The sequence below is a fragment of the Trachymyrmex cornetzi genome, unplaced genomic scaffold (assembly GCF_001594075.2).
Source record: "Trachymyrmex cornetzi isolate Tcor2-1 unplaced genomic scaffold, Tcor1.1 scaffold299, whole genome shotgun sequence".
Lineage (NCBI taxonomy): Eukaryota > Metazoa > Arthropoda > Insecta > Hymenoptera > Formicidae > Trachymyrmex > Trachymyrmex cornetzi.
The window spans coordinates 2380475-2392546 of NW_017297680.1; the positions used below are offsets into that span (position 1 = coordinate 2380475).

A 12072-nucleotide genomic window follows, 5' to 3' on the forward strand; every position below is an offset into this window, starting at 1 on the left:
CGCATCGACAGGAAATACTCCGGTAGAATCAAGATAAACTCCGTTCCAGGGGAATGCCTGTGGACGGTGATATGTATATAAATTGTATAGGAACGGTCGATGCGTAGGTGTCCTCGTGTGGGTTGCACATGTGTGCGCTCGACCGTCTTATCTCGGATTTCGTTTCGGACTTTACAGCCCCACGTAGAGGTCCTCCACAAGAAGGAAACAGTCCTTTTTCTGGTTGCGGAATCGGCCGCGGGAACCCCATGCATTTCTGATGAACGTTCAGACCCGTAGAGCCCCGCGACGGTTTCTTATCCGTCGTACCCTGGAATCGAGGCGATTGTGATCTCGATTTAATGAAAACCCGAGTATCCGAAAACAATCCGATCTCGATGTCACATAGCGGTGACTTTCCGCGCAGCACGAGGCTGCAATTTTCACGATTTCGTCTTCATACACTTATCTTCTTCCATATACGATGTCTATGATAGTTTTTAAAATAAGCTTTTATTTTTTAGCTTTTAAAGTTTAACTCGTCTCTCAAAATTGATTTATTAGTTTTAATATGACAGTTCCAATTATTTAAGCTATTAATATAATAAATCAAATATTTTTTGCTTTTCTTTTTTTCTCATTAAATTAGCTTTTATTTGAAATTACATTTAAGTTTGAAAATATTCCATTTTATATTGATAATAAATTCATCCCCACACACATACACATGTACTATTATTCGTTTTATTGCATTCGTTAAATTTTTTAGTATATCACGATTTTTAATTTCTATATATATATATGTGTACGTGTATTTTTATTAAATATTGCAGCATTTTATTGAGAAAAGTATAATTTTAAGGATTACATCCTGTAGTTGGTTTCTCATAGCATAAGAAACGATATCATCCATCATATTTTTCATGTTACTTTTGGCAACAATAATCGAAAAGGTAAAATTGTTATCATAAATAGCATAAGTTATGCATAGTACATTAGTACGAAATTTCATCTCCTCGTACTAATAAATTACATATCGTCTTTCGCGAGTAGAACAGCAATATTTCCAACGGTATGCTGCCTACTGTCGCAACGGCTTGCTTTTTCGCGAAGAGCGCGGCAGTACGTGAAGCGGAAAATTGACATAAACTGTTGCTCCTAGCACTTCTTCACGAGACCCTTTGCACGAAGCGTCGTACACGTTGTTGCGGTAGAGTATAAGGTAGACTTTCACGGTGCCCTCTTATACAAGTCACCGCGAGACACTCTCGAGATAAGTACGGTCTTTGAAATTTATTCGACGTTACTGGTACTCAAGTGAATTTTTCGATATTATCCAGATTACCGCTTCCTGCATGTGTAAATCGGAAATTTTAGCAACAAAATTGTTACTAATAGCGACGATAAAGGCATTGAGATGTTCGTAAAAAACAGATTTGAAACTATTATCAAATTTTCCCCGATCCAAGTTAACACAACGCTTCCTACTTCAAAAATGACACATCTCAAAAAACGTGATTTTCGAATTACTGCATGAATGAGTTAAGTAAATATTACCCTATTAATCATTAAGGGTAGAATTAACTTCGTAAAAATCATCACAATTCAAAAAAGATCTAAGAGTTGTGGAACGAAAATGATAAATAGCATTTGAGTATATTAAGAATGTATACTTTTTGATATTATTTGATTAGTCAATAATTTTTTGTCAAATTGAAAAATAGTTTTCCACTTTAAATTAATCCTTTGAGTTGAATCATTTTTTTGAGATAAATTTAGATTTAATATATCTTGTTTAAATTTGATATTACATAGATCTTGATTTGTATTAAAAATTTGATTTCTTAATGACTTTAAATTGCTTCATACGTCCTGTAAAAGTTCAGACACGCGAGTGTCAAGAGTTATTCTTTCTTATGCAAATTTCTAGAAGTCCTTTCTTTCCTTATTCTAAAAAAACGGTCTAGACTTTTAGCCGTAAGATTATGTTATAAAATAAGAGTTATATAGTTCTGGAAGCATAACTCCATTACTCTTTCCAGAAATAATAGATTAATGTCTAATGACAAGGTTGGCCAGTTAGCAATTTCTCATAGTGTCGCGAATACAAAAACCTTAAGATTCCTTTTTCTATTATCTCCCTTACTTCTATTACTAACCTATCCTATCTTTTAAGAGAATTGACTGATTTTATTTGCTGTCACTTCAATTTACAAGTTTCATTTTCATAATTATATATAATGTACTATATTAAAGGAAAAAATTATCTCCTATCTTCATTATATTTTACAGCAAATACATTATTACATACCGTACTTTTTTAATTATATGACTCTTTAATATAGTAGCATGAACATAATATGTAGCACGTTATTTAATTAAAATTTATGCTTAATGAAAATGGTAACTTTTTTATTCTCAGTGTAACAAGTTAGATCATTTTTCATTGTAAAAATTTATACAAAAGTCTATATTATTACTTGTTGATTGTTAATAGAAATCATATAAATATTTCTCATTCAATTTTCAATTGATATTCACATTATTATATTTTAATATAATTATTATGTATTATATTTATCATATACTATATATATATATACATATATATATATACTTACAAAAAAGTTATAATGAAAGATTTTTTGCGAGCGAATATATATTATGCAGGAAAAATAAATTTTTTAATGTAAGATAATTTTTTTACAATTTCACATAAAGTTTTTATGGAGACGAAAATACCTCATAAATTTTATGATAAAAAATGAGAGAAAAAATGGAAATGTAGTAGAATATTCTTATGTTAGATTACATAATTAGGAGATCAAAGTGATTACTAGCAGGTTGAATTTCTTAGACTTGGTGCGAGTATTGAAGTGTGCGACACGTGACTGGAGACTTGCCGCAGATATTAATTAAAATTCGAGCGGGCACTCGACCCGTAATGAAGAGATCTCCCGCTCTTTAATCACCTCCGCGTCACATGAAAACCACCCGACAACGCTCGTATGTGTGTATACGTGTGTATAACGCGCGTATAAGCACGCTTTTGTGTCGCTCTGTAAGTTACTTCTGCTTTAGGCTCTCGCGGCGCGCAAGCGAGAGTCCGTTCCAATTACACGTCGTGGTTAAAGTTTCCGCAAATAATACAGCGGAAGTTGTGCTGATCTCCTAGCTTCTTATCCCCACGGTGTTCCGCCGCGTTTGTGAGAGTCTGCAAAAAATAGTCTTTTTCGCGAAGCGGTTGGTTCGTTGAACTCATTAGAGAGACGCGACATAGCCATCATTCGACGATTGATGCCTTCAATTATCGCGGAATTAATAGTTTGACAGATGACAAGGCAAAAAGAATACTATTGGCGGAGTCGATGTGAATAACAAAGCAATTCTTTCTCCGTTTAAGTTTAATTCTATGCTATTCGTAGAATAGTGTTAGAGTTATGATAGGCAAACTGTGTAGGATCGATGAAACGGATATATCACGATAATTTACAATAAATAATAGTGATCACTTAACATGAACATGATTATTACACGAAAAGAACGATTTTGCTGAAATATTTCAAAATTAAGGTAGATACAGATTTGAAAATAATTTTATCAAATCATCAAAATAATTACGTAGGAAACTTAAGCATAATGAGCAATGCCGCAAAAAGATTTGAGCATTCTAGTAAATAGTTTGAGTGTCCTACATTATTATTTTAATGGTCCAATAAATTTATGTATTTTCCAATTTGTAACTACTTAAATTTTTGATATTTCAGCAAAGAGGAAGTGCACATTGATTAGAAAAATTTTAGTATTATAAGTCTATAATTGAACTGCCTTCGCAAAAGTCTGAACAGATTACTTAAAAGTTGCTGATTCAGGTATATCAATATCGATGTCACGCCTGAGCGACGGTCTGACAAGAGACTTTTGATTTTAAAGATCTCTCGTCTAGACGGTCCATTTCGTACAACGCAATTGCAGACGACATAGGTAGAAAGGTTCAGCAGCGAGTTCGGAGAATGTGGTCTCTCCACAGTTGGAAGCCACATACGCGTGTCACCGCACAGCCGCCAGAATCCGTAGATAGTAAAGTTGATGGCAGCAGACCAAAGAGAATTTTCTAGCAGCGTACACTTTGGTTACTCGGCAAGTGAGAGTCACTTCGATTCAGTCTTAAAAGGCTCATCATACGCACACATATAAATGTTGAAATCTGCCTCATCCAAAACGCATTCCTTTGTAAAAGAAATTTATTATTAAAAAATGACTTACCAATAAGTGATACATTAATCGGACACAATTAAATGCAGTTTGAAAATTCTTCTTTTCCTTTTTTTTTTCTTCTTCTTATATCATTTTCTTTCACATACACACTCATTTATTCTCTTTTTTTCCTTTTTACTTTGGTATAATATATAATTTCTTGATTCTCACTGTGCACTTCTTTCATATTTCTTTCTATTTAATATTTTATTAGATGCTTTTTTGCTGTATTATTTTTTATGTTAATAAATTTATTTCCAGAATATAATGTACTGAATCGGAACAAAAGCTGCTTCATTTGTACCATGTTTAAGTTTTAAAGAATTTAACAATTATATCATTATTGAAGGAGCAAAGTTTCAGCTTTAAAAATCTGTTTTTTGAATTATGATATATGTAATGATTTTTAGCGAAGACATAAGGAATCAAGATTCAAATGCTCCTTTATTTAATCCGCGATAACTCAGTAACAAAAAAATCTTAAAAACATTAAAAAAAAAAATCGATTTTGTATGAAAAGCTTTAAACTTTCACGTTAGAAAGTCGACAATTTTCGTAAGTCTTGTGGGCACGTGACAGGCTCATAAAGAAAAAAACTTTTCCATTTTATCTAGCTCTAATTTTCCATATATCTATAAAAATTATCAAACTCACAGAAACTCAAAAGACAGTGATATTTTAAAGTATAAACTTTAAAACTCTTTTTTTTTCATTTAAATTTCGTTCACTTTTAACAAAATTACAGCTGCTTGAATTTTGAGGTTTGTAGCGTTACAAACTTTTGTCCCGACCCAATAATTTCTTCCCGTTCTTTTTATATTCCTTCTCTTTCATTTGTACATAGTTCAGTGAACGCAACATTATTAGTAAAATTGGATGTGAAGTAGGTAATATTACTGTGAAAATAGCTCAAAGTACGTAGGCACCTTGTAGATTTTTAATTCATATTTTGCTTCTTTCTTTTAGCAGATATTTTTAGCACTTGGATGTTAGAAATGCAACATTTGTGTAAGATAAATGTGTAAACTTAAAACATTCCGACAAAATATATAATCATAAACAAAGCAATGCATATTCGAAAATAATAAGTCGATGAAAGTCGCACGTCTAATTTAACACTAGTAGACTAATGTAAAATAATATACTGATATCACTGATATCGTATATAAACCCGTTTTCACGACGTACCAGTTACGAATTCGTGTTCTACACGCGACGCTCTTACGCAAATGTGAGCCTTACGCATGAAGTAACAGCACGCAGGATGGAGAAATGCGATCGCGAGCGTCGGGACAGATGGGTGGGAGCTCGATCTCCATATAAGCATCTCGAAATCCTCTCGTAGATTCGATCATCGCACACGCGAAGGACGCACCTTCGCCTCCGCCACGTTTTCCCAGACGTTGCGGTGGTTGGAGACTGGCGTTGGTACGGGATACCGCGGTACGTAGAGACTTGAAAAATTGCATTTTGTATTCAATAACTAAGCTGTCACGCCGACTGGTGAGCTTCTATAACTCAAAGCGCATCCACGCAGCCACGCTTACACCGTCCCTAGATCGATCGATCCCCTTTCCCGAAGTAAAGCAACATCGGGAATATACGGATAGTATATACTCTCTCTAGCGCACTCGTGGAAACTCACTGACGTTGTGATTTCAAAAAATTCTGCCGTCGAACTTTGTATCGGATTTTGTCGATCGAGTTTGCCTGCTTTCCAAAACCCGACGATGTCTGACAGATCCCGAAACTGTCTCATATTTGTCAGGTAAATTTAGCGCAAGATTTTGTCGTATTGTGGCGTCATACATACGGATGTCCCGTTTCAACCAAATTAAAATTTAATTAAAACTTTATGTGGTATAATGGCCTATCTCTGTACAAACAATATGCTGTAAAGCATTACCGCGAGTATGAAATATGATTTGAGTATTTACGTATATAATTTTGTTTTTATTACTTGTGAGGTAATTAAACGAATATAGAGTTTAATTAATTATTATGTGTTAGTTTAGAAATTTTCTCGTAATTTTAGCAGGTAATATTTTAGATTTCAATTACATATTAGAGAAAATTATATTTTATGTATATATTAATGTATGTTTTTACGTTGATTATCTTTTTACAGTTACCACCATCCCTGATCCCGAATTTGTCGACGAAATAGGAAACATCACAGTACCAGCAGGACGGAATGTCAAACTGGCATGCAGTGTGAAAGATCTTGGATCATTCAAGGTATGTACAAGAATAAATAACATTACGTTTTGTTATACTATAATTCATTTATATGTAACGAATTTTTGTTTTTATTAATTTAACTATATTCGTAGATTATATTAATATTAACAGGAACAATAAAAATATTATGCACTTGCCAAACAACTAATACGAGTTAATAAATCAATAATCTACGCGTATACCAGTCTACATTAATATCGAAGATTAAAAATTTAATCAATTTTATTAAAACAAGCGAGCAGTACAGTTTTAAGATAAATATTAAACATCAATATTTTGTTCACAGTCGACTTTTAATTAAAATTTTAAAGACCGGCGTATCTTTTTACTTTTCATTTCATAATTTTCTAAATTCAATCTCCGTTGAAAAACCGAGTTAACACAGAATTATGAGTACGTGATATCTCGTTAGATCACGTGGCTCGATGATACTGAGATACTTTGATAAATGTCATTCATCAATAAAGGACCTCATTAAATTCGAAGCGCGGGATGCTAGAGAAAAATCGAGGGCGAAGAGGAATACATATCTTCGAGGATCTTGAATAATTTTCTCATCTGGCGCACTCATCTCACTCAGCTGCTATCGTACGCGGAATAAATTAATGGCACCATGAATGTATATACTGAGTATTACATTTGATGTATTTTCGTATTTAAAACAACGAATAGATTGAATTGATAATCATTATTAATTATTAAACTAATAATTTGAATGAAACCAGTTGTGAATAATAAAAAAAAAAAATATTAAAAATTTACATTTCTGGAAATCAAAATTTCAAGTAATTTGATAATTTACTTGATGTTATTTTTCCTCGCTATTTTTCCCCCATTACGATTAATTAAAATTACATCATCGTTAACGGATATGATAATATTAGTCACTTTTAGCCAAAATATCTGATTAAATTATTTGATATCAGCTATATTCTTCATCACGATTAATTAAAACTGCATTATTAATAAATGCGATAGTGCTATTTTTAACATGGATATATTTCATCTTTTATCATCATATCATGAAAAAATAAATCTTCTTATCTCATTTACAACGGTTTTTACATTTTTTAAAGATTTTAAGGTAATCTAAAAGATGTATAAGAAAATGAAGAAGAACGCCAAAGTATATAAATTTGGCAATCAAGTTATTAAAATATCGTTGATATTCGCGAATGAACTAGAAACATACACTTGCGACGCTACAGTAGCCAGAACGAGCAACGGAAGTCGGAAGTTCGACGCGGCTACCTGGAATTTTACATCCGGAAAGGGAAGTAAGATTGAATTGGCACTTTCTGGATCCGCGCCAGCTCGTCTCACACTATATGTCGCACCACTCGAATAGTCGTCATCTCGTTTCCCAAGTTTCAAATTGAAGAATTCGATCGTACCAGCAAGGCGTTCTTTCGGTGTGTTTAAAATGCATCTCGTTTTCTTTTTATTCATGTTATTTTAAAATTATTTATCTCATCTCTCTCGTGATAAATTTAGTGTAATTATTAATGCAGTATATTTTAATTTTATTTTCTCGAATTTAGTTAAAAATAAGACACACAACTTTTTCTCTCTCACTCTCTTCATTTTACAAAATTAAAACTATTATTCAAATCAAAATATGTCCCATGTTAACTTCGACTGAATTCTTTGATAAATATTTTTCTATTATTTTGCAAGTTAAAACTCAAATTTTTTACTCAATTCTAATATAATAATATCTAAAACGCGCGCGCTAAAACGCTAAAATTTTTTTCAATTTATCAATTTTAATAATAATATAATTTATTAAAGTTTATATTCTGAGTAGAGAAATTACTTTTGTTACAACATATGTATTATTAATTGTATGTATTGTAAAAATATTTTTTAAGATTCAGTATTCTATAACTTGTGTAAAGATTTCCGTATTGAAACATGTCGAAAATCGAACCGGACAATACTTTGTCGGGCGCTTGTACGGAGTGATTTTATATTGTGGTCTGAGTACGTGCAACGGTTTACCTCTCACTACTACCACTCCTCCTTACGAGCCTTATACTGCCCCTTAGTGCCCTTTAGTGTCCCATGGAAAAGGCCATCGGGGATCGCAATCGCTAAACACGCACTTAAACCAACCCTTGTGTCTGTTCACCGAGATCAACGTTATATTATCCTATGATCGTTCCATCTACTGTTTATGTCGTATGCAGGTTCATACGTGTATCGAACAAAAAGTAATTGTTATGGAAAGTTACATCGATCAGTTATTGTTAATGATCGCATTTCTTGTGATTTCCAGATTTATTGTAACGGCACACACCATAATTTTACGTGTAACGTAAATCGGAAGAGCAATCGATCGTAGATGCTACAATAAATGTAAGAGGGATAGTTACAATATATAGTATACAAGAGAGAGGAATTTAATTTTACATTAATTTCGCAAATTTTTCGAGAAACAAAATAAAAGTCCTAATTTCAATCTAAATTGAAATGAGCGTATAAATTACAAAGATCTTTTTTTTATCTCCGGACACCGGAACGGAACAAGGCGGGATATTTTATATCGCTTTGAACTTCGTTTGATATAATTTTGCATTCATTGCTAGGGAATCCGAATTATTTCGCAATCTCTCTGAAGTTGCGCTTGACGTCGTTAACGGGTACATTTACGCGCGAAAAAATTTTATCGCGTTTAACGTATTTCTACATTTTTCTGGTCTTCTGGATCGCTCGTCGAGGTGAGCCCCTGCGTATTATCGAAGAAAAATTCACGATATTTAATCCTCATCGATGCTACAATGAGATTTTCATACTTTCCTTTTACTCGTCGGCGTCGTAAAGATCAATCGTTCATTCTCACGACTCAAGACATACCGGCCAAGAAAAATAACCGTTTAGTCAAGATATTAAAATTCCAACTTTTTTTTACTACGCATCGATATACAATATGATATTTCACCGAGAAATTTTCTTTTGTTCCTTAAAGTATTCATTACTGTACATCAGAAAAAGCTGGCCCGTAACGTTATATAAAAATTTAATTTAACAGCTGTTATTATTAATTTCCAACGCTTCTGAAAAAAAATTACGGTTTGATAGAGACTATTACATTGAGATGTATATATTTCATGTAATTACGAATCTTATTTCAGTATGTTTTATAAAAGATAGTTTCATAAATTAATAATATCATTGGGATCGTTTCAGCGATCTCGATGTCTAATTACATGTATATTTAAAACAGTTTTATTTACAATTTATTCACAAGTCACAGTTTGTATTCCGCTGTTGTATCAATTGTCAGTTTCCATGAAAACATAATACTGATTTAACTCGTATTCTACATTTCCGTATCGCAAGCAATCGGGCAAAAAGCTTACATTGCTTGTTATCATCCATATGAATGAAACACGGCCTGCGTATCTTAATAATATAACTGTACAGAATATCTGTTTTTCCCACACGTATCTCATCAGGATTCCAACGACGGTTTATTTGGAATTTCGTCGACCAGTCGCGCGTGTATTGGTCATGCGCGTATACGACTGTCGGTTTTTACGCTTCAATACAAGCAAATCACCGGAACCGCGTGCGCGCGTTGTTCGCGAATGCCGCGAAAAAGGAAAAAGAAGAAGAAAAAAAAGGAAGGAACGCATGATTCGATGCACAGCCAACGAAAATGTAAATTCACCAGCACCGTAGCCGGTGGCATGCATCCGGCCGGAAGTAAAAATTCTCCTCGGTGTTATTGTTCTTTGGTCGCTTGCCCGACGTATAGCTCGTATCTCTTAAACGGAGAATTCCTCGATTTACCGATACTATTCTGCAATGCCGGTCGCGGCTCCTGAGTCTCCTGGTGAAACGTAAGGATATTGGCTTTGCCGATCGGTATTTCTACGGAAATCGTATGAGGAAGAGATGCCTGATAGGAAAACGTATTTCGATTCCTAACAGGAATACAGGCCATTTTTTTCGTCCTCTGGATCGTCGGAAATTCGCTGTAGACGAAAGTTACATATACATGCCAAACATATCTTTATGCATGGGCGTATGCACGGAAAACCGGGAAAACCGTTTGTATTAACTCCTAAATTTTGGCAAAGAGGAACAATTAAATTACGCGAAAATCATTTTTATGACAAAATATTTATTTACGCCAGTGCACGGTTCGCGTGTTATTCGTTGAAGATCTTCGAAAATTGACTTTAATATAAGTATTTCACTATTTAATATTATTAAATCTATAGTGTGTCAAATTGAACTTAATGTAAGTCGCCACTGCTTCTATTCCAAAATTATATGGAATTATTGGAATTATATCGTTATTTTATTAAAATATGGTTATATTTGACTATACAGTCAATTTGACACTATATGACGTCAAATTTAACTATCGTTTTAGTATAAAATAACGATATATATTTAGTAAAAGCGACTTAAATTAAATTAAATTTGACACTATAGGTTTAATAGTGTACTCTCTAAATTTATTGAAATGAAATCTCACTTCAAAAGAATTAAAATATTGCCGCACTATTGAAAAGAGTGCAAATATTTGCACTCTTGAATAAGAGTAACAGATTTTCATTGTTTTTGTTATAGAGTGAAATTTCACACTTTTGGAATAAAATTCACTTCAAAAAAAGCAGTGACATTTCTTTCCTTTTGAATAAATCCCACTTCAAAAAAGAGTGAAATCTGCCACTCTTATTCAAGAGTGCAAATATTTCCATTCTTTTTCAATAGTGACAATATTTTCACTCTTTTGAAGTGAGATTTCACTCCAAGAAATTTAGACAGTAAGTTTTGTGTAAAGATACTTTTTTGCTCCTCCCTTCCCCCTTCTCCTTTTGAAAATCTAGATATCCATGTTTTTTTACGTATGCATATTAAAAATATATAGCAAGTTTATAGATTTTATTTCAATCAAATATTATCCATATAAAATAAGAAACATGATACCATTAACCGAATGTAGAACGAGACAATAAAAATATAGCATTTTTTAAATTGATCTTTCCTAAAAATGTTGCGAAAAACTTCGACTCATGTTACTTCGATAAAATTTGAATTGGAACGAGTATTTATTTTACCGATATACACTCTTAATATTGTCTATTTAGATTCGTATAACAAATGAAACTAATCAAGACTCCTTGTAAATCAAAGAATTGGAAAGAATGCGGGCGTTAGGAGTTAGGCGCAGAAGATGTCGCGCAAATAAAATACACTTATGAAGCTTGAAACTTCTTTATTTAACAAACGCGCTTACATGTTTCGGCTCATTTTTTAGCCTTCCTCAGAGCAAACACAAACTAACATATATAAAGTAAAAGTTATCCTGTCATGGTGAGTTCCCCTACATCGAGAATTTAAATGCCAGAATTAAACGAAAAGAAAGAAAAGGAAAATGAAAAAGAAGGGAAATATTAAAAATATCGAATTAAAGAATATAGAAACTAATTTTTATCAAAAAACTTTAATAATATAATTAATTATCCCGAAAATAGGGACGCTCACCACGATTACAAAGTACCGTATCGCAAACATTATCATGAATAATTCAAGAACCGGTTCCTGATATGTTGGCCAGTCGGTATCAGACACAGTGAG

At 32.9% G+C, this 12072-nt stretch overlaps 1 protein-coding gene across 1 annotated transcript in view; it reads left to right on the plus strand.

Annotated features, from left to right (window-relative positions):
- LOC108762426 (protein CEPU-1) overlaps positions 1-12072 on the plus strand; it is a 183393-nt gene that overhangs the window by 49140 nt on the left and 122181 nt on the right. The window contains exon 2 of the mRNA XM_018509421.1: positions 6365-6474. Coding sequence (XP_018364923.1) covers positions 6365-6474 — 110 coding nt within the window. The remainder of the gene's footprint in view (positions 1-6364; positions 6475-12072) is intronic.